Source organism: Xyrauchen texanus, chromosome 6 (genome assembly GCF_025860055.1).
Source record: "Xyrauchen texanus isolate HMW12.3.18 chromosome 6, RBS_HiC_50CHRs, whole genome shotgun sequence".
Lineage (NCBI taxonomy): Eukaryota > Metazoa > Chordata > Actinopteri > Cypriniformes > Catostomidae > Xyrauchen > Xyrauchen texanus.
The window spans coordinates 932,674-957,673 of record NC_068281.1 but is presented as its reverse complement, the minus strand read 5'-3'; the positions used below and the strand labels follow the sequence as shown (position 1 = coordinate 957,673).

The window sequence follows — 25,000 nt, the reverse complement described above, 5'->3', positions numbered from 1 at the left end:
GACAGCACACTGGAGGTTAAGTCATGCACTAAATAGGGAACAAGGGAGCATCCTATAGCTCTCCTATAACTGTTCTGAGACCAGTGCAGACAGACAGCACACTGGAGGTTAAGTCATGCACTAAATAGGGAGCAAGGGAGCATCCTATAACTCTCCTATAACTGTTCTGAGACCAGTGCAGACAGACAGCACACTGGAGGTTAAGTCATGCACTAAATAGGGAACAAGGGAGCATCCTATAGCTCTCTATAACTGTTCTGAGACCAGTGCAGACAGACAGCACACTGGAGGTTAAGTCATGCACTAAATAGGGAACAAGGGAGCATCCTATAGCTCTCCTATAACTGTTCTGAGACCAGTGCAGACAGACAGCACACTGGAGGTTAAGTCATGCACTAAATAGGGAGCAAGGGAGCATCCTATAGCTCTCCTATAACTGTTCTGAGACCAGTGCAGACAGACAGCACACTGGAGGTTAAGTCATGCACTAAATAGGGAGCAAGGGAGCATCCTATAGCTCTCCTATAACTGTTCTGAGACCAGTGCAGACAGACAGCACACTGGAGGTTAAGTCATGCACTAAATAGGGAGCAAGGGAGCATCCTATAGCTCTCCTATAACTGTTCTGAGACCAGTGCAGACAGACAGCACACTGGAGGTTAAGTCATGCACTAAATAGGGAGCAAGGGAGCATCCTATAGCTCTCCTATAACTGTTCTGAGACCAGTGCAGACAGACAGCACACTAGAGGTTAAGTCATGCACTAAATAGGGAACAAGGGAGCATCCTATAGCTCTCCTATAACTGTTCTGAGACCAGTGCAGACAGACAGCACACTAGAGGTTAAGTCATGCACTAAATAGGGAACAAGGGAGCATCCTATAGCTCTCCTATAACTGTTCTGAGACCAGTGCAGACAGACAGCACACTGGAGGTTAAGTCATGCACTAAATAGGGAGCAAGGGAGCATCCTATAGCTCTCCTATAACTGTTCTGAGACCAGTGCAGACAGACAGCACACTGGAGGTTAAGTCATGCACTAAATAGGGAACAAGGGAGCATCCTATAGCTCTCCTATAACTGTTCTGAGACCAGTGCAGACAGACAGCACACTGGAGGTTAAGTCATGCACTAAATAGGGAACAAGGGAGCATCCTATAGCTCTCTATAACTGTTCTGAGACCAGTGCAGACAGACAGCACACTGGAGGTTAAGTCATGCACTAAATAGGGAGCAAGGGAGCATCCTATAACTCTCCTATAACTGTTCTGAGACCAGTGCAGACAGACAGCACACTGGAGGTTAAGTCATGCACTAAATAGGGAACAAGGGAGCATCCTATAGCTCTCTATAACTGTTCTGAGATCAGTGCAGACAGACAGCACACTGGAGGTTAAGTCATGCACTAAACACGAATCAGCTGCATTAGACGCTTTTGTTCAACGTTTCACTCAGATTGTGATGCTGCTAATATAACACACATTGTGAAGAACCCCTGAATGTTCCCGCTGGTTCTTTCAGTCGTTTGCAGTATCAGTGCTGCTTTTCTTAACGTTTGTGTTGTACAATGATGTTATTAACAACAGTAAGCGTTGATCTCTGATCACTTGCGTCGCATCAGATTAAAGCACATCTAAAGCAGTTGGTGGCATCATGCTATGGCCATCTTTGACACTTGGATCTTCCGTTGCCGACGGCGTTCTCTGTGTGGCCCGAGGGCAGAACGCATCAGCCTTATTCACACTGTGCATATCAGGGGTGACAGTACAACGTTCCATTCACACACATGCCAAGACCTTCTCTTCTCTCAGAAGAAGCTGAAATTGTGTGGAATATTACGTGGTGTGATGGTCAAAGACCTCCGTTTCCACAGTAACAGAAGGCAGAGGGACATTGTGGGGTTCAGACTTTGAAATTGCCCCTGTGTCCCCTGCATCCAGGTCCCCATTACACACCTACGCACGCACAAAGACAAAGATCCCCCATTTAGCCTTAGGGGCAAGTGCTGTTAGCGAGCACCTATGAAGGCCGGAATGGTACATGAGGGGGTGTGTGACCAGCACCACGTCCGACCGCCTTTGTCTCCCCAGTGGTGATGTTTTACACACCGCACCAGGTAATCATTTTAGGCTGAGTCGACCTAGGGGAGGCCCGGGACCGGTTCAGATAATCGTCACTGATGTTGGCCATGAGAGGGAATCGAACTCGGGTCGCCAGGTTCGTAGCGCAGCGTGCTAACCGCTACACTACCACTCCCTCATGCGTTTGTGTGGCTGTTAGTGTGTTGGTATGGATGTCAACAAACTGGTATTTAAAGGGTTAAAATCCTGATATTGAATGAATATTTAGTAGTTATGATCAGGACTGATGTTAAAATTTACTCCTATAACGTGGAAAATATTTTGAATATATAATATTATTATGACCGTTTTTGACATGGACATTTTTGTCCTCTAAGGATGCTCAAGAGTTTCTATACAGTATATTTATAAACCCAGCTTTTATATTCACAGATAACCTTTTGCTAGCAAACCCAGTCTTTATTACGAATTAGCAAACCCAAAGGTCAGATTAGCATCAGTCAACATTCATTGCGCTAGCAGCTAGCCGCCGCGCATCACCTCTGTTTGTTGTGTTGAGTGTCTGTGACATGTATGAAACACAATCTCGGCTAACATCTGCTTTTGTTGCATGTTTCTTCACGGTCACTTGACATTAACTCCGTGTGTCCCACGCAGTCACGCTCCAGGGCCTCCGAATATATGAAAGGAACACGAGAAGATGTTTGACCTTTAAGTCTATAAATTATTAATCAGCAAACACGGGCGTCTGAGTGTCGTAGCGCAGCTTATTTATGAACTGTTTGAAGGAGTGTTCTTCCTCAATGTTCCTGGGATGTGCCGAATGTTGCATGTATCCGTGAGTGTGGCGTGTTTGAGACGGTTCCTCTGTTAGGGGCCTCTTAGACGGTCTGAGAGCCACAGCGGGCGAGATGAAAGAGAACGAGAGATTGTATTCTGGAGGAGCTCTCTGATCAATATTCTGATAGATTGAGCCGCTGCTCACTGGAATGTTGAACTACGGCTCGTATCCCGCTTTGGATTCGTCAATAACGGCTTTTATTTACTCGTGCTCTTATTTTGTGTGTTCTGTATTAACAGTGTGTGATCAAACTCTTTTATACATTATGAGACCGAATAATCACGGGTTAAATTGTGCCAGAATGGACAGAAAAGAAATTTGCATCTGCCAAATAAATACATTTATTTATTTATAAATTTATTATTATATTTATATATATATATATATATATATATATATATATATATATATTATTTTGTACAAACAAAGTTTGTTTTCTAGCAAATATACACACCAAAAATGTGCCGCTTATAAAATTCTCCCTGTTGCCTCCGTGTCTGAGACCGTCAATCCGCGCATCTCATCACGTGACTTGTTGAGCGCGTTACCGTGGAGACGTAGCGCATGTGGAGGCTTCTCGCTATTCTCCACGGCATCCACGCACAACTCGCCACACGCCCCACCGAGAGCGAGAACCACATTATAGCGACCACGAGGAGGTTACCCCATGTGACTCTACCCTCCCTAGCAACCGGGCCAATTTGGTTTCTAAGGAGACCTGGCTGGAGACAATCAGCACACCCTGGATTCAAACTCGCGACTCCAGGTGTGATAGCGGAAATACTTGCTTAGATACCCAGACCCTCCCTAGCAACCGGGTCAATTTGGTTGCTAAGGAGACTTGACTGGAGTCACTCAGCACGCCCTGGATTCAAACTCACGACTCCACGTGTGATAGTCAGTGTCAATACTCGCTGAGATACCCAGACACGTATTTAGCCTGTTTTTAAATTTACACATTTCAATTTCATGAGAAAATTACGTCACAATAAACTGTGTAAAGTTTGACTAAATTTGATTACAAACCGATCTCATGAAAATTCGTACATAATTTATGAGTTGGATATTTTGTACGGTCTCGCACGACTTTCTACGCATAAACTCGTACGACTTCATCACGTGCAAATGCCCGGATGGCTAATGCGGAATTAAGCGTGAGTTCACGCGACGGGCGTTAAGGACGTATTTAATAATATTTCGCCCTTATCTAAATGTATCCGATCAGTAGAGAGTGTAAACATGACAGAAGCAAGTAATTGTCGTGTATTAAATGGAAGCGATGTCCAGCGACATCATCGAGCGTAGTGAAACTCGTAGGAATTTAAACGAGTGCGCTCGCATGCTATCGAACGAACTACCCAAATTTAGAAAAGTCGTACGAATCCTGATGATTTCACAGCGAGTGTGTGTTGTTAAATTAATACAACTGAAAATATATATTTGTATTTTATTTTATTACATATTACTCAATTCAGTTTCATGAAATTTTGAAAATTACAATGTTTAAATCTTAAATAATAATAATAATAAATGGTGTACTGCTGTGCCCACTAGTGAAAATGCTTAATTTTTGCGCACTTTTATCATTTAATTCAAATACTTGAATTGCAAATTATAAGACCATCATTACAATTAAAATTAAATTGTAAAAAAAAATAACAATTTCTGAAATTCGTGTAAACGAAGTCTTTCACTGTGTTGTTGATATAATTTATAATTACTATTTTGGTTGTTGGTTGGGTAGTTTTTATTTGGCTCGCACCAAACCGCCATTAAAGATATTGGTGAACACCTTGACTAACCCTTTCCCTAAGTGAAAGTGACAACCCTTTGGGAGTAACCACGCCCCCTTTTAGAGTAACCCCACCCTCTTTTGAAGATTCCGCCTCCATTTGGAGGTCCTGCAGCTCTACCTGCTTGGAATTCATTCACTATGTATTTAATTATTTATTTAAATATTTATTTAATGATACATTTAATTAATTCACTATATATTAATTGAATGTAATTATTTAATTAATTCACCATTTAATTATTTAATGGTGTATTTAATGATTTATTTAAATATTTATTTAATGATACATTTAATTAATTCACTATGCATTCATTGAATGTAATTATTTAATTAATGCACAATTTAATTATTTAACGGTGTATTTAATTATTTATTTAAATATGTATTTAAAGCTATGTTTAATTAATTCACTATGTATTTACTTAATTATTTAATTAATAATTTAATTATTTCACTGTGCATTTATTTAATTATTTAATTAATGCATCAATTAATTAATTCACTATGTATTTAAATATTTATTTAATTATACATTTAATTAATTCACGTGCATTTATTTAATTATTTAATTAATTAATCATTTATTTATTTATTTAATTAATGCATCAATTAATTAATTCACTATGTATTTAATGATTTATTTAATTATACATTTAATTAATTCATGTGCATTTATTTAATTAATTAATCATTTAATTATTTCACTGTGCATTTATTTAATTATTTAGTTAATTAATCATTTAATTATTTCACTGTGCATTTATTTAATTAATTAATTAATTAATGTATCAATTAATTAATTCACTATGTATTTAATGATATATTTAAATATTTATGTAATTATACATTTCATTATTTCACTATGTATTTATTTATTTTAGTATTTAATTTAATGCTTTAAATTTGAGAAATTTGGCCCTCCATTAAAAATAAAAAAAAGTGCTTATATTTTACATTAAGGAAATAAAGCCTGTTTTTGGACCACTAAGTTATTTTTTTTTGTTTGTTTTGCAATTAACATGACAATTAACACCCCCAAATTATCATGATCATAATGTGATGAAAGATATATACCATTTAAATTCTGCTGTATTTATACTTGTCCTTGTGTTGTTTAAAATAAGCTCATTTATTATTATTTTAAATCATCATATTACAGTATTAAATGAATGAGAATGTAATGAGGATCACTTTAGAAAATAATAGAAAATGCAAATACAAAGTGTCCTGATGCGTTACTGTCAATGTCAAAATACCCCAAAACATAAATCTGGTTTTTACTCTTAAAAATCAATAATAAATAAATTGGCTTATTATATATTTTTCCTATTTATTGAATGGTGAATTTGACGTGTGTGTAAGAATCCCTCAGTAATGTTATATTTGTTCATTCTCTCTCTCTCAGTGTTTATCAGGTGGTTGTGGAGGAGGAACGGCCGCGGCGAGCTCGTGGAGGGGAAGCGGAGATCTTGCGCTGTTATCCGCTGCCGGTTCACTATCAGAACTCCAGCAGTTTGAACTCGCAGTACTATTACACCGCTGAGTTCCCGTCCTCAAGCATCCCCTCGCCGCAACCCTTTACCATCGGAGACAACAAGACCTACAGCGGGTACTGGAACACACCGCTGCTGCCGCACAAGAGCTACAGCATCTACTATCAGGCCGTCAGTACAGCTAACGGGGTGCGTTCACTGAAAAGTGTGATTGGTAGCAACACCTAGTACCTATCCAGCACACCCTAGCAAAGCCCTGTCAACACCCTAGCAGCCGCATAGCAACCAGTCAGAACACCTTAGCAACACCTAGTACCCATCCAACACACCCTAGCAAAGCCCTGCCAACACCCTAGCAGCCACATAGCAACCACTCAGAACGCCTTAGCAACACCTAGTACCCATCCAACACACCATAGCAAAGCCCTGTCAACAACCTAGCAGCCGCATAGCAACCACTCAGAACACCTTAGCAACACCTAGTACCCATCCAACACACCCTAGCAAAGCCCTGTCAACACCCTAGCAGCCACATAGCAACCACTCAGAACACCTTAACAACACCTAGTACCCATCCAACACACCCTAGCAAAGCCCTGTCAACACCCTAGCAGCCACATAGCAACCACTCAGAACACCTTATCAACACATAGTACCCATCCAACACACCCTAGCAAAGCCCTGTCAACACCCTAGCAGCCACATAGCAACCACTAAGAACACCTTAGCAACACCTAGTACCTATCCAACACACCCTAGCAAAGCCCTGTCAACACCCTAGCAGCCACATAGCAACCACTAAGAACACCTTAGCAACACCTAGTACCTATCCAACACACTCTAGCTAAGCCCTGTCAACACCCTTGCAACCACATAGCAACCACTCAGAACACCTTAGCAACACCTAGTACCTATCCAACACACTCTAGCAAAGCCCTGTCAACACCCTAGCAGCCACATATTAACCACTCAGAACACCTTAGCAACACATAGTACCCATCCAACACACCCTTGCAAAGCCCTGTCAACACACTTGCAACCACATAGCAACCACTGAGAACACCTTAGCAACACCTAGTACCCATCCAACACACCCTAGCAAAGCCCTGTCAACACCCTAGCAACCACATAGCAACCACTCAGAACACCTTAGCAACACCTAGTACCCATCCAACACACCATAGCAAAGCCCTGTCAACACCCTAGCAGCCGCATAGCAACCACTCAGAACACCTTAGCAACACCTAGTAGCCATCCAACACACCCTAGCAAAGCCCTGTCAACACCCTAGCAGCCACATAGCAACCACTCAGAACACCTTAGCAACACCTAGTACCCATCCAACACACCCTAGCAAAGCCCTGTCAACACCCTAGCAGCCACATAGCAACCACTCAGAACACCTTAGCAACACCTAGTACCCATCCAACACACCATAGCAAAGCCCTGTCAACACCCTAGCAGCCGCATAGCAACCACTGAGAACACCTTAGCAACACCTAGTACCCATCCAACACACCCTAGCAAAGCCCTGTCAACACCCTAGCAGCCACATAGCAACCACTCAGAACACCTTAGCAACACCTAGTACCCATCCAACACACCATAGCAAAGCCCTGTCAACACCCTAGCAGCCGCATAGCAACCACTCAGAACACCTTAGCAACACCTAGTACCCATCCAACACACCCTAGCAAAGCCCTGTCAACACCCTAGCAGCCACATAGCAACCACTCAGAACACCTTAGCAACACCTAGTACCCATCCAACACACCCTAGCAAAGCCCTGTCAACACCCTAGCAGCCACATAGCAACCACTCAGAACACCTTAGCAACACCTAGTACCCATCCAACACACCCTAGCAAAGCCCTGTCAACACCCTAGCAGCCACATAGCAACCACTCAGAACACCTTAGCAACACCTAGTACCCATCCAACACACCATAGCAAAGCCCTGTCAACACCCTAGCAGCCGCATAGCAACCACTCATAACACCTTAGCAACACCTAGTACCCATCCAACACACCCTAGCAAAGCCCTGTCAACACCCTAGCAGCCACATAGCAACCACTCAGAACACCTTAGCAACACCTAGTACCCATCCAACACACCATAGCAAAGCCCTGTCAACACCCTAGCAGCCGCATAGCAACCACTCAGAACACCTTAGCAACACATAGTACCCATCCAACACACCCTAGCAAAGCCCTGTCAACACCCTAGCAGCCACATAGCAACCACTAAGAACACCTTAGCAACACCTAGTACCTATCCAACACACTCTAGCTAAGCCCTGTCAACACCCTTGCAACCACATAGCAACCACTCAGAACACCTTAGCAACACCTAGTACCTATCCAACACACTCTAGCAAAGCCCTGTCAACACCCTAGCAGCCACATATTAACCACTCAGAACACCTTAGCAACACATAGTACCCATCCAACACACTCTAGCAAAGCCCTGTCAACACCCTAGCAGCCACATATTAACCACTCAGAACACCTTAGCAACACATAGTACCCATCCAACACACCCTTGCAAAGCCCTGTCAACACACTTGCAACCACATAGCAACCACTGAGAACACCTTAGCAACACCTAGTACCCATCCAACACACCCTAGCAAAGCCCTGTCAACACCCTAGCAGCCACATAGCAACCACTCAGAACACCTTAGCAACACCTAGTACCCATCCAACACACCATAGCAAAGCCCTGTCAACACCCTAGCAGCCGCATAGCAACCACTCAGAACACCTTAGCAACACCTAGTAGCCATCCAACACACCCTAGCAAAGCCCTGTCAACACCCTAGCAGCCACATAGCAACCACTCAGAACACCTTAGCAACACCTGGTACCCATCCAACACACCCTAGCAAAGCCCTGTCAACACCCTAGCAGCCACATAGCAACCACTCAGAACACTTAGCAACACCTAGTACCCATCCAACACACCCTAGCAAAGCCCTGTCAACACCCTAGCAGCCACATAGCAACCACTCAGAACACCTTAGCAACACCTAGTACCCATCCAACACACCATAGCAAAGCCCTGTCAACACCCTAGCAGCCGCATAGCAACCACTCAGAACACCTTAGCAACACCTAGTACCCATCCAACACACCCTAGCAAAGCCCTGTCAACACCCTAGCAGCCACATAGCAACCACTCAGAACACCTTAGCAACACCTAGTACCCATCCAACACACCATAGCAAAGCCCTGTCAACACCCTTGCAGCCGCATAGCAACCACTCAGAACACCTTAGCAACACCTAGTACCCATCCAACACACCCTAGCAAAGCCCTGTCAACACCCTAGCAGCCACATAGCAACCACTCAGAACACCTTAGCAACACCTAGTACCCATCCAACACACGCTAGCAAAGCCCTGTCAACACCCTAGCAGCCACATAGCAACCACTCAGAACACCTTAGCAACACCTAGTACCTATCCAACACACTCTAGCTAAGCCCTGTCAACACCCTAGCAGCCACATAGCAACCACTCAGAACACCTTAGCAACACCTAGTACCCATCCAACACACCCTAGCAAAGGCCTGTCAACACCCTAGCAGCCGCATAGCAACCACTCAGAACACCTTACCAACACATAGTACCCATCCAACACACCCTAGCAAAGCCCTGTCAGCACCCTAGCAGCCACATAGCAACCACTCAGAACACCTTAGCAACACCTAGTACCCATCCAACACACCCTAGCAAAGCCCTGTCAACACCCTAGCAGCCACATAGCAACCACTAAGAACACCTTAGCAACACTTAGTACCTATCCAACACACTCTAGCTAAGCCCTGTCAACACCCTTGCAACCACATAGCAACCACTCAGAACACCTTAGCAACACCTAGTACCTATCCAACACACTCTAGCAAAGCCCTGTCAACACCCTAGCAGCCACATATTAACCACTCAGAACACCTTAGCAACACATAGTACCCATCCAACACACCCTTGCAAAGCCCTGTCAACACCCTAGCAGCCACATAGCAACCACTAAGAACACCTTAGCAACACCTAGTACCTATCCAACACACTCTAGCTAAGCCCTGTCAACACCCTTGCAACCACATAGCAACCACTCAGAACACCTTAGCAACACCTAGTACCTATCCAACACACTCTAGCAAAGCCCTGTCAACACCCTAGCAGCCACATATTAACCACTCAGAACACCTTAGCAACACATAGTACCCATCCAACACACCCTTGCATAGCCCTGTCAACACCCTTGCAACCACATAGCAACCACTGAGAACACCTTAGCAACACCTAGTACCCATCCAACACACCATAGCAAAGCCCTGTCAACACCCTAGCAGCCGCATAGCAACCACTCAGAACACCTTAGCAACACCTAGTACCCATCCAACACACCCTAGCAAAGCCCTGGCAACACCCTAGCAGCCACATAGCAACCACTCAGAACACCTTAGCAACACCTAGTACCCATCCAACACACCATAGCAAAGCCCTGTCAACACACTAGCAGCCGCATAGCAACCACTCAGAACACCTTAGCAACACCTAGTACCCATCCAACACATCCTAGCAAAGCCCTGTCAACACCCTAGCAGCCGCATAGCAACCACTCAGAACACCATAAAGGTGCTAAAAGCGTTTTAAACTTCCTGGTGAGGCTTTGTCAAGCCAACATTCAAAATGTGTCTTTTCCAGTTGATATTGTTGTTTGTGTTTATCTAAATGTTTGTTTGTCATACTGTACACAACTAACTGCTTATGAAGACACCTCCACACAGATCCGTCCATTAGAGTCTCCAGCACAATGACAGAGATTAGATGCATCTTACTGCACATGACAGTCTCAGCATGGACAGCTATTACACAGAAAGCAAACACATACGACATCTACTGTATTTATGGCCGGGCATTAAGAGCATGGTTGAACGAATTACAGATACGAAACGAGTGCCGTCTGCGTAAGTGCCCATCAGCATCATCAGTGATCCACAGTCAATCATACATCAATTATAGGCGATGCTGCGGCTCTTCCACAACAAGAGAGCGAGATGGCTTTTAGAGGAACCTGTGAAGGTCACAACTGTTCATCTAAACCACACGTTAAGTGTCAGTTAATGTGAGCGGTGGGCGTCTCTCACAGCGAAAGTTTCTCAGTGTGACTCAAAGTGGTTTCTCAACCCGCCCCTGCATTGAAAGCAGAACCAGCGTGAACCCGCCCCCTGACGCCCTCTTCCACACATCTGGGGTCCCCCAGGAACCTCTCCACATCCATCCTCATGGAGTGGGATCTGCCATTCTTAGCAAATCCCCTCAGAGCTTCAGGAACCTTCCTGACACTCTCAGTGCTGGATAGGTACTAGGTGTTGCTAAGGTGTTCTTAGTGGTTGCTATGTGGCTGCTAGGGTGTTGACAGGGCTTTGCTAGGGTGTGTTGGATAGATACTAGGTGTTGCTAAGGTGTTCTTAGTGGTTGCTATGTGGCTGCTAGGGTGTTGACAGGGCTTTGCTAGGGTGTGTTGGATAGATACTAGGTGTTGCTAAGGTGTTCTTAGTGGTTGCTATGTGGCTGCTAGGGTGTTGACAGGGCTTTGCTAGGGTGTGTTGGATAGATACTAGGTGTTGCTAAGGTGTTCTGAGTGGTTGCTATGTGGCTGATAGGGTGTTGACAGGGCTTTGCTAGGGTGTGTTGGATGGCTACTATGTGTTGCTAAGGTGTTCTGAGTGGTTGCTATGCGGCTGCTAGGGTGTTGACAGAGCTTTGCTAGGGTGTGTTGGATGGGTACTATGTGTTGCTAAGGTGTTCTGAGTGGTTGCTATGCGGCTGCTAGGGTGATGACAGGGCTTTGCTAGGGTGTGTTGGATGGGTACAATGTGTTGCTAAGGTGTTCTGAGTGGTTGCTATGCGGCTGCTTGGGTGTTGACAGGGCTTTGCTAGGCTGTGTTGGATAGATACTAGGTGTTGCTAAGGTGTTCTGAGTGGTTGCTATGTGGCTGCTAGGGTGTTGACAGGGCTTTGCTAGGGTGTGTTGGATAGATACTAGGTGTTGCTAAGGTGTTCTGAGTGGTTGCTATGTGGCTGCTAGGGTGTTGACAGGGCTTTGCTAGGGTGTGTTGGATGGGTACTAGGTGTTGCTAAGGTGTTCTGAGTGGTTGCTATGTGGCTGCTAGGGTGTTGACAGGGCTTTGCTAGGGTGTGTTGGATGGGTACTATGTGTTGCTAAGGTGTTCTGAGTGGTTGCTATGCGGCTGCTAGGGTGTTGACAGGGCTTTGCTAGGGTGTGTTGGATAGATACTAGGTGTTGCTAAGGTGTTCTGAGTGGTTGCTATGCGGCTGCTAGGGTGTTGACAGGGCTTTGCTAGGGTGTGTTGGATAGATACTAGGTGTTGCTAAGGTGTTCTGAGTGGTTACTATGTGGTTGCTAGGATGTTGACAGGGCTTTGCTAGGGTGTGTTGGATAGATACTAGGTGTTGCTAAGGTGTTCTGAGTGGTTACTATGTGGTTGCTAGTGTGTTGACAGGGCTTTGCTAATGTGTGCTGTTCAGCTCAATCTGAGTTTGCTGTTTGTAGCTGAAAAACTGTTGGAGTTGTAACAGTCAGAAAGAGTTCATGGGTTTAGAAAAAACTCCAAAACAAGTTTGTACAGCAGTATGTTGGTTTTGTCAAGCCATCAGGGAGCACAAGAGATGTTATAGTAAATAGAGTGACAGTAATGATGTTGAGGGATGTCAGCCGTTAGTTTGTTCAGGATTGTTTTGATCACAGATATTAAGCACAGAGTTGTACAGATCAGCACACTGATGCTTCAAGCACAGATCCTCCAATTATCTGAAATGCAATGAAAGCACAACCGCGCTCACTGAGTTAAACGCAGCAGCTGCTGTGCAGGCAGAGAAAATATATCACCAGATAATGTATATCACTGTAGTCAAGTGCATCAGATCAGTGCAATGGACCGTTTGGTGAAATGTCACCATTGAATGTCTGAAATGTTCGATCTGTTTCTTTTTTTCAGGAGACGAAAATTGACTGTGTCCGTGTGGCAAGCAAAGGTACAGAATCATGGAAAAACAAACGGCTTTTAAAGATTTTCCAATGAACATTCTGCTTGTAATGTTTTCAGCACGATGCAGCTGTGTGAAGACATAATTGACTCACCCTGATGTTGCTCCAAACCTGTTTAAAGTCATTATTCACTGAAAATCATTACTGACATGAATGAATAATGACTTAAAAATGTCTGTTGCTCACAAACCTGTCATAGAACTTTAGAAGACTTGGAATATAACGTGTGAGTCGCATAAACTCCGTGACATTCATACTGTGAACGTCTGATACATGGAAAAGAACTGTGTGAAGATTATTGAAATATTTACTTCTTTTCTGTTTCATAGAAGAATGAAATTCATACAATTTGGAACAACTTGAGGGTGATTAACCCTGATGTTCTGTTCGGTCATTGTTGACCAAAATAAATTTTTCAGATGCAATAAAAATAATTTCGATAAATGATTTGTTTGTCTTTTCATGTAACATCAGGTCAGATTTCAAAACCGTGTGTGTGTGTGTGTGTGTGTGTGTGTGTGTGTGTGTGTGTGTGTGTGTGTGTGTGTATGTGTATGTGTCTTGTTGTTTCAGCTGCTATCTTGGTGACTCAGCTCACCACTCCTTACGTTCGCATCGTTCCGGCCGCAGGAGACAACCAACTAACAGGTCAGACACTCACACAGATATGACTGCACAATTGAAGTGTGTGTGTGTGTGTGTGTGTGTGTGTGTGTGTAGAGTGTAGTGTGTGTGTATTTGCAAATTGATGGACACAAATCAACAGATAATATTATTCATAATAATTATGAATAAGTCTGACATTAGTGAAGAAACGGCTTCATATTTTTGAAAAACAAAGGGTCAAAACATTAAAAAACTATTAAAAATAATATAGAAAATAAATAGTTCAGAATTTAATTTCAGATTGAATGAGTCACATCTGAAACTGTTCTAAAATATCCACTACACACACACTACACACACACACAATACACACACACACACACACACACACAACACACACACAAACACACACTACACTCACACTACACTACACACACACACACACACACACTACACTCACACTACACTACACACACACACACACACACACACACATACACTCACATACACACACAAACATACACTCACATACACATACACACACACACACACACACACACACTACACTCACACTACACTACACACACACACACACACACACACACACACACACACACACACATACACTCACATACACACACACAAACATACACTCACATACACACATACACACACACTCACACACACTCACATACACACATACACATACACATACACACACACCCACACATACACGCACACAATATACACACACACTACACACTCTCATGTACGTTGTATCTCTCACGTATGTCGCATCTCTCATGTATGTCGCATCTCTCAGGTCTGTTGCATCTCTCATGTATGTCGCATCTCTCATGTCTGTTGCATCTCTCATGTATGTCGCATCTCTCATGTACGTTGCATCTCTCACGTATGTCGCATCTCTCACATATGTCGCATCTCTCACGTATGTCGCATCTCTCAAGTATGTTGCATCTCTCACGCATGTAGCACTCTCACATGTCACATCTCTCATGTATGTTGCATCTCTCAGGTATGTTGCATCTCTCACATATGTCGCATCTCTCACATATGTTGCATCTCTCACGTATGTCACATCTCTCATGTATATCGCATCTCTCATGTATGTCGCATCTCTCATGTCTGTTGCATCTCTCATGTATGTCGCATCTCTCATGTACGTTGCATCTCTCACGTATGTCGCATCTCTCACGTATGTCGCATCTCTCACGTATGTCGCATCTCTCAAGTATGTTGCATCTCTCACGCATGTAGCACTCTCACATGTCACATCTCTCATGTATGTTGCATCTCTCAGGTATGTTGCATCTCTCACATATGTCGCATCTCTCACATATGTTGCATCTCTCACGTATGTCACATCTCTCATGTATATCGCATCTCTCACGTATGTCGCATCTCTCATGTATGTCACATCTCTCATGTATATCGCATCTCTCACGTATGTCGCATCTCTCACATATGTTGCATCTCTCACGTATGTCACATCTCTCATGTATATCGCATCTCTCACGTATGTCACATCTCTCATGTATGTTGCATCTCTCACGTATGTCGCATCTCTCATGTATGTCGCATCTCTCATGTACGTTGCATCTCTCATGTATGTCGCATCTCTCACGTATGTCGCATCTCTCATGTACGTTGCATCTCTCACGTATGTCGCATCTCTCATGTATGTCCCATCTCTCACGTATGTCGCATCTCTCATGTATGTTGCATCTCTCACATATGTTGCATCTCTCACGTATGTCGCATCTCTCATGTATGTCCCATCGCTCACGTATGTCACATCTCTCATGTATGTTGCATCTCTCACGTATGTCGCATCTCTCATGTATGTCGCATCTCTCATGTCTGTTGAATCTCTCATGTATGTCGCATCTCTCATGTCTGTTGCATCTCTAATGTAGGTCGCATCTCTCATGTACGTTGCATCTCTCACGTATGTCGCATCTCTCACGTATGTCGCATCTCTCAAGTATGTTGCATCTCTCACGCATGTAGCACTCTCACATGTCACATCTCTCATGTATGTTGCATCTCTCAGGTATGTCGCATCTCTCACGTATGTCGCATCTCTCACATATGTTGCATCTCTCACGTATGTCACATCTCTCATGTATATCGCATCTCTCACGTATGTCGCATCTCTCATGTATGTCGCATCTCTCATGTACGTTGCATCTCTCATGTATGTCGCATCTCTCACGTATGTCGCATCTCTCATGTACGTTGCATCTCTCACGTATGTCGCATCTCTCATGTATGTCCCATCTCTCACGTATGTCGCATCTCTCATGTATGTTGCATCTCTCACATATGTTGCATCTCTCACGTATGTCGCATCTCTCATGTATGTCCCATCGCTCACGTATGTCACATCTCTCATGTATGTTGCATCTCTCAGGTATGTCGCATCTCTCACATATGTCGCATCACCCACATATGTCGCATCTCTCATGTATGTCGCATCTCTCACGTATGTCGCATCTCTCACGTATGTCGCATCTCTCATGTACGTTGCATCTCTCACGTATGTCGCATCTCTCATGTTGCATCTCTCATGTACGTTGCATCTCTCACGTATGTCGCATCTCTCATGTATGTTGCATCTCTCACGTATGTCGCATCTCTCATGTATGTTGCATCTCTCACATGCAACTCATATGTCGCATCTCTCATGTATGTCGCACCTCATGTATGTCGCATCTCTCAATTATGTCGCATCTCTCACGTATGTCGCATCTCTCACGTATGTCGCATCTCTCATGTATGTCGCACCTCATGTATGTCGCATCTCTCATGTATGTTGCATCTTTCACGTATGTCGCATCTCTCATGTATGTCGCATCTCTCACGTATGTCGCATCTCTCACGTATGTCGCATCTCTCACATATGTCGCATCTCTCATGTATGTCGCACCTCTCATGTATGTCGCATCTCTCACGTATGTCGCATCTCTCACGTATGTCGCATCTCTCACATGTCGCATCTCTCAGGTATGTCGCATCTCTCACGTATGTCGCATCTCTCACTTATGTCGCATCTCTCACATATATCGCATCTCTCATGTATGTCGCACCTCATGTATGTCGCATCTCTCAAGTATGTCGCATCTCTCATGTATGTCGCATCTCTCACGTATGTCGCATCTCTCACGTATGTCGCATCTCTCACGTATGTCGCATCTCTCACATATGTCGCATCTCTCATGTATGTCGCATCTCTCACGTATGTCGCATCTCTCACGTATGTCGCATCTTTCACATATGTCGCATCTCTCATGTATGTCGCACCTCATGTATGTCGCATCTCTCAAGTATGTCGCATCTCTCATGTATGTCGCATCTCTCACGTATGTCGCATCTCTCATGTATGTCGCACCTCATGTATGTCGCATCTCTCATGTATGTTGCATCTTTCACGTATGTCGCATCTCTCATGTATGTCGCACCTCATGTATGTCGCATCTCTCAAGTATGTCGCATCTCTCATGTATGTCGCATCTCTAACGTATGTCGCATCTCTCATGTATGTCGCACCTCAAGTATGTCGCATCTCTCATGTATGTTGCATCTTTCACGTATGTCGCATCTCTCATGTATGTCGCATCTCTCACGTATGTCGCATCTCTCACGTATGTCGCATCTCTCACATATGTCGCATCTCTCACGTATGTCGCATCTCTCACGTATGTCGCATCTCTCACGTATGTCGCATCTCTCACATATGTCGCATCTCTCACGTATGTCGCATCTCTCACGTATGTCGCATCTCTCACGTATGTCGCATCTCTCATGTATGTCGCATCTCTCATGTATGTCGCACCTCATGTATGTCGCATCTCTCATGTATGTCGCATCTTTCACGTATGTCGCATCTCTCATGTATGTCGCATCTCTCTGAAGACTGAACGTGTCTGTCAAACTTCTGCTTTTACTGATATTTTCACTCTGGGAAAATCTCTAACCGGAAGTCAATTAAACACGGTGTTGAGGTGTTTCTCACGGGGTTGGTTTTGAGCCATCTGTGGTTTAACATTTGACCTTTGCTTGATCTCAGGGGCGGCGACACACAAACCCAACGCTGTGGAGCCGGAGAAACAGACCGATCATACGGTGAAGATCGCAGGAGTCATTGCTGGAATACTGCTCTTCGTCATCATCTTCCTCGGTGTGGTGCTGCTCATGAAGAAACGGTAAGTTCCTGGACACACACACACACACACACACACACACACACAGGAAGTGACAAACAGACAGCTCTAACTCTAAAATCTGATTAGATGAGTCACGTCCTGTGAGCACCTATTCTATTTAAATTAAGAGATTTCGAGGTTGTGTTTTACAGTCATTTCACCATGATTAAGATGCCGCTATAAATGCCACGTAACCATGGTAATATATGACTTATTGCTGTATTATCTGAATCTTTGTTTTCTATCAGATCTTGAGGTTATCTGGAGTTCAACTGCAGTTATTAATAATAGATTTCCCTTCCGATTCCAGCCTGACCTTTCATCCGACTCATCCGACTAAATTATTCATCTAATTACGCATGTTGATAAGCCGCATTGTAATGCTTTATAACAGACTGAAATAGTTTATTATACTTAAGTTATTATTTCAAGCACAAATCTGGTTTATAAACTTAATTCACATGTGTTCTCTGAAGACATTGTTTGAAAATGGCTTTCCGATAACATCCAGATAGCCCCGCCCCCAGCTCACGCCATTGGTCGATTCAGTGTTGTTGTGTCGGGCTGGACGGGTTTCTCAAAACAAACAGAGTGATTTTCATAGCACCACAGAGAGGTGTTTACCGCTTTTGAGAAAATTAACCTGCGTAATGCTGCTTACTGTTGTCTATATATATATATTAAGATGTGTTACGAGAAAGTATTTTTACAATGACAAAGTTACACACTTTTTTTTAATAGTAAACAAGGCAAAAATATTTTTGAGGAAAGTCATATCTCTGCATCTTAAACATAATTTTAAACTGCAAATCAGTGAAGTAATTGTTTGCCGCTGATTAATTCTGTGTTAAACTCGGCAATGGAGAGAGATGAGAAGCTCCTGAAAGCTCTTGGGTTCTGGAGTTCAGCATTAGCTCGAGGCTAGTTTACATTAGCTGCACTCCCGCTGCTCGCGCGAGCCTCTGGAGTCAACTACAGCAAATATTCAACTCATACCACCCGCGGAAAACACACACACACACACACACACACACACACACACACACTTATACACACACACTCACACAAACACACACACACACACTTACACACAAACACACACTCACACACACACACACAAACACACACTCACATACACACAAACACACACAGATACAAGCACACTTACACACAAACACACACTCACACACACACAAACACACACTCACATACACACACACACACACAGATACAAACACACACACACACAAACACACACACAGACACAATCACACACACAAACACACACACACACACACACACACAAGCACACACACACACGCAGATACACACACACTACACACACACACTCTCACACACACATACACACACACACACTACACACACACACACACTAAAACAGGACTTAAAGGACCTGCCGGCAACGTCTTGGTGCCAGATACGACAGGACACCTTCAGAGGTCTCACAGAGACTGTGCGCCGACGGGTCAGAGCTGTTTTGACAGCACGAGGGGGGCATACACGATATTAGGCAGGTGGTTTTAATGTTGTGGCTGATCGGTGTACGTATATATGCATTTAGTCTTGCTGGGTGGACGTTCATGGTCCCGCGAGAAGGTTTACGATGTCGCATAAAGAGCGCAACGCCTCCCGCGCATGTTAGCCCACCCACCACCTCCCACCCCGCACTGTCACCGCGATCGCGAGACAGTAAACCTCGCTCACACGTATGCCACCATGTCTGCTTCTGTTCATTTTATATATCACAACACAAGCACACACACACACAGATACACACACACACACACACTCTCACACACACATACACACACACACACTACACACACTACACACACTACACACACACACGCACACTACACACACACACACACACTACACACACATACACACACACACTCATACACCTACACACATACACACACACACACACACACTCTCACACACACACATACACACAAACACACACACACAAACACTCACACTCAAACACACACTCACACACGCACAAACACACACACACTCAAACACACACACACACAAACACACACAAACACACACACACACACACACACACACACACACACAGCCCCTATAATCACATGTCCTAACCCCTGTCTAAATTAGCCCTTTTTCCTGTTCAAAAAACACCTTAGACCATCTGTTTCAGTTCAGACTAGTTGATTTGCATCTTACTGATCATTGTGTGTCATGCTTTGGTCATTGCTGGTTTTGGCGGTGCTGCTGAAAAAAAAACAAGCAGCAAAAAACAGCTATAGGTTGTTTGCCGGTCTTAACTGGTTTGGCTGGTCTCACAGGTTGGTGTTCAGCTGGTTTAGTCCACCAGCTGTTCTCTCAGGATGACCAGATGACGAATGCCCAAAACCCTCTAAAACCATCAAACCAGACCAGCATGACCAGTGCAAAACAGCAAACCACCTTAGACTGGTTTAAGCTGTTCAATCCCAGAGTGATTACAAGTGATGCACCAGTTTAATCATTTAAACAAACACTAATATTAACCAAATACACCATTCCTCTCCGGGAGAGACGCTTGTGTTTCGTGAGTGTTGATCACTCGCAGTCATTTCAATTGAATCTTCTTCAATATGCTGTAATCAAACGAATGCGTGCGATTGAATCTATTACATCTCTTTGCTTTAATTTGCTGCACAGTTTACTTAATGTTGGGCCACATCTGCTCATTTACAATATAAATGTTTCTCGATTCATCTCATTACATCCTGGACAATGTAGGAGACGTGTTGACTGAGTCAAATGAATGCTAATTTGTGGCGCTGCCGTTGAGTAAAGCACGTGTCTGCTCTTTTCAGCCGCTGAAATTATCTTCATGAGGTGTTAATCATGCACATATGAGGGGGGCCTCAGCAGGTATTGACGCTGACTATCAACCCTAGAGTTGCGTGTTGCTCCAGCCAGGTCTCCTTAGCAACCATATTGGCTCTGTTGCTAGGGAGGGTAGAGTCACATGGGGTAACCTCCTCGTGGTCGCTATAATGTGGTTCTCGCTCTCGGTGGGGCGTATGGTGAGTGACTCCAGCCAGGTCTCCTTAGCAACCATATTGGCTCTGTTGCTAGGGAGGGTAGAGTCACATGGGGTAACCTCCTCGTGGTCGCTATAATGTGGTTCTCGCTCTCGGTGGGACGTATGGTGAGTGACTCCAGTCAGGTCTCCTTAGCAACCAAATTGGCCCGGTTGCTAGGGAGGGTAGAGTCACATGGGGTAACCTCCTCGTGGTCGTGATTAGTGGTTCTCGCTCTCAATGGGGCGTGTGGTGAGTGACTCCAGTCAGGTCTCCTTAGCAACCAAATTGGCCCGGTTGCTAGGGAGGGTAGAGTCACATGGGGTAACCTCCTCGTGGTCGTGATTAGTGGTTCTCGCTCTCAATGGGGCATGTGGTGAGTTGTGCGTGGATCGCGGAGAATAGCGTGAAGCCTCCACACGTGCTACGTCTCCATGGTAACGCACTCAATAAGTCACGAGAACCATGATTTAACTACAATAATAGTATCACCATAGTTACCACATGGATACTATATTATCACCATATTACTGTAGTAACATCATGGTTAATGGCATTATTGCTATGGCTTCAACCAACAACAAAAATAACATAATTACTACAAAACAAACATTTATAGGAAAACCATGCTTCATTATACCCGGATCAAAACAGAGCTCTAGATATGTGACTGTAGCAAACAAACTGTTCAATGTTCCTCATTCTGTTCCAAAGACTGCTGCTTACAAAAACACAATTTAATAAACTGATGCAAAAAATACAAAATGTGCAAAATGGAGATTATGTACTAGAAAGGGTCCAAACGATGTCACTTCCTGCGTGTCATATTGTTGCCATGTTAATGTGGGATGCGGCTAAATAGCATCATTTTGGTCATTAATATTGGGGGGGGTTAAGTGCAATGACTCAGCATTGTATGATTTTACATTTTGATTTCAAATAAGACCTCTGAGGTTGGACTAGCCAAAATCATAACTTTGCTGTCATTTGATGTGTTTAAAACTAGCTTCGTTTCATGCTACACTGATCAGCCACAACATTCAAAGCACTGACAGGTGAAGTGAATAACATGGATTATCTCGTTACAATGGCGCCTGCCGAGGTGGGATATATTAGGCAGCAAGTGAACAGTCGGTTCTTGAAGCTGGACAAATGGGCGAGCGTAAGGATCCGAGCGACTTTGACAAGGGCCAAAGTGTGATGCCTGCACGACTGGGTCAGCGCATCTCCAAAACGGCAGGTCTTCCTGGTATGCAGTGGGTAGTACCTGCCAAAACTGGTCCAAGGAAGGACAGCCGGGGAACCGGCGACTGGATCAAGGGCGCCTACGGGTCATTGATGCGCATGGGGAGTGAAGACTAGCCCGTCTGGTCCGATCCCACAGAAGAGCTACTGTTTCACAGATCGCTGAAAGACGTAACACTCAGAGCGGTAAGAGTGCCCATGCTGACCCCTGTCCACCACCGGAAGAGCTTGCAATGGGCACGTGAGTGTCAGAACTGGACCATGGAGCGATGGAAGAATGTGGCCTGGTCTTGTGTCGTTTACCTGGGGAAGAGATGGCAGCAGGATGCACCATGGGAAGATGGCAGGCCGGCAGAGGCAGAGTGATGCTCTGCTGGGACACCTTGCGTCCTGGCATTCACGTGGATGTTACTTTGACACGTGCCACCTACCTAACCGTAGTTGCAGACCAGTTACACACCTTCACGGCAACGGTGTACTCAGATGGCAGTTTTCAGCAGGATTATGCTCCCTGCCGCACTGCACACATGGTTCAGGAATGGTTTCAGGAGCATGATGAAGAGCCCTGACCTCCAATGCCTCCGATTGGGCATCTAGTGTATGGGATGTGATCCGTGGGATCCCCACCTCAAAGCTTACAGGACTTAAAGGACCTGCCGGCAACGTCTTGGTGCCAGATACGACAGGACACCTTCAGAGGTCTCACAGAGACTGTGCGCCGACGGGTCAGAGCTGTTTTGACAGCACGAGGGGGGCATACACGATATTAGGCAGGTGGTTTTAATGTTGTGGCTGATCGGTGTACGTATATATGCGTTTAGTCTTGCTGGGTGGACGTTCATGGTCCCGCGAGAAGGTTTACGATGTTGCATAAAGAGCGCAACGCCTCCCGCGCATGCTAGCCCACCCACCACCTCCCACCCGCGCTGTCACCGCGATCACGAGACAGTAAACCTCAGCTCACACGTATGCCACCATGTCTGCTTCTGTTCATTTTATATATCGTTTTCAAACATTAATATTTTTTACTTTTTCTTTCCTGTCATCTCATCCCCCTCCACTGCTTAAACCCCTCCACCACCCCTCTGGGCAGAAGATCGTATCAGTCCTACACTTACTACCTGTAAGTAAAACACCTTTGTACAATGTTAGTGCCATACTATGCCAACTCTGTATGCTCAATCCTGCATGACTGACCCGATTGGTCGCGTCTGGACAGGCATTTGTATAATTCATTCTGCCCTCGGCCTGAGCACAAGTTGTTTGTGATATTGTGATCTGATGCTGAAAACATGACAAAGAGAATATGATCACTGCTATGCTAATGCTAATGCTAATATTCAGTTCTGAAGTTTGGGATGCAGTTGTTGTGAAATGCCTGTCTGTGAACGCTCAAATAAGAACCTTGATGTGGGAGTTTATTCTGATTTCTTCACTTGATGTTTTTAATCCAGAACTCTCATTCTGCTTATGAAGTATTGAAACAGCGACTTTCCCGACAATACTTCTCCTTGTCTTTCTGTTGCCCAGTACAGGGATGGGAAAAGCACCTTTCCCAAACCTGGAATTACCCTTCATCCCATACCATCATCATCATCATCATGATTGTTTCTTCCTCCAGCATTAATCCCCTTCATTACACGCAACCGTCGTTTGTCTTGAGTTCTCCTGCATGGTCACTGTTGCATGCCAACCAAGTCCATAGACGTTTGCTCTTTTGTTTGTTTATTTGTTGTCGACCATGCCGAGCTGTTTACTTATGCATTATATACAAACACACTCGACTGACCCGTCCACGCTAGGCACTGGACAAACCGAATTATTTATTATTTACGTGAATCGGTTCTCTTGGAAAGTTAACGTTAACTTGCGGTTCAAAAAAACGAATTAATTTGATTGAGTCGGTTCTTTCAGACGGTTCACGTGAATTATTAGTTCACATAAACGATTCACTGATTCACTTGAAAGTCGTCTTATTTCTAGTGAAATGTGTCTTGCTAATAGTGTATCGTGTATATTAAAGTATAAATTAACGATCAATTTAATGTTGTCATCCTATTTGTTTAACACTTGCACAAATTGACCACGGTTTCAATTTTAATTGTCATTAATGCTTAATTTTCGCATTAAAATGTATTTTATTTAATATTGAACGCCCAATTCCGAATGTACTCTTAAGTCCTCATGGTGGCGTAATGACTCGACTCAATCTGGGTGGCGGAGGATGAATCTCAGTTGCGTCTGAGACCGTCAATCCGTGCATCTCATCACGTGACTTGTTGAGCGCGTTACCGTGGAGATGTAGCGTGTGCGGCTTCTCGCTATTCTCCGCAGCATCCACGCACAACTCACCACACGCCCCACCGAGAGTGAGAACCACATTATAGCGACCACGAGGAGGTTACCCCATGTGACTCTACCCTCCCTAGCAACCAGACCAATTTGGTTGCTAAGGAGACCTGGCTGGAGTCACTCAGCAATCCCTGGATTCAAACTCACGACTCCAGGTGTGATAGTCAGTGTCAATATTCGCTGAGATGCACAGACCCCAATTTTCATATTAATATTAATATTA

The 25,000-nt window shown here is 44.3% G+C and overlaps 1 protein-coding gene across 1 annotated transcript in view; it reads left to right on the top strand.

The window, feature by feature from the left end:
* Positions 1-25,000, top strand: part of LOC127645051 (uncharacterized) — a 247,267-nt gene that overhangs the window by 111,224 nt on the left and 111,043 nt on the right. Inside the window, 5 exon segments of the mRNA XM_052128568.1 lie at positions 6,123-6,399; positions 13,237-13,273; positions 13,860-13,934; positions 17,983-18,118; positions 23,519-23,548. Of these exon segments, the coding sequence (XP_051984528.1) occupies positions 6,123-6,399; positions 13,237-13,273; positions 13,860-13,934; positions 17,983-18,118; positions 23,519-23,548 (555 nt within the window).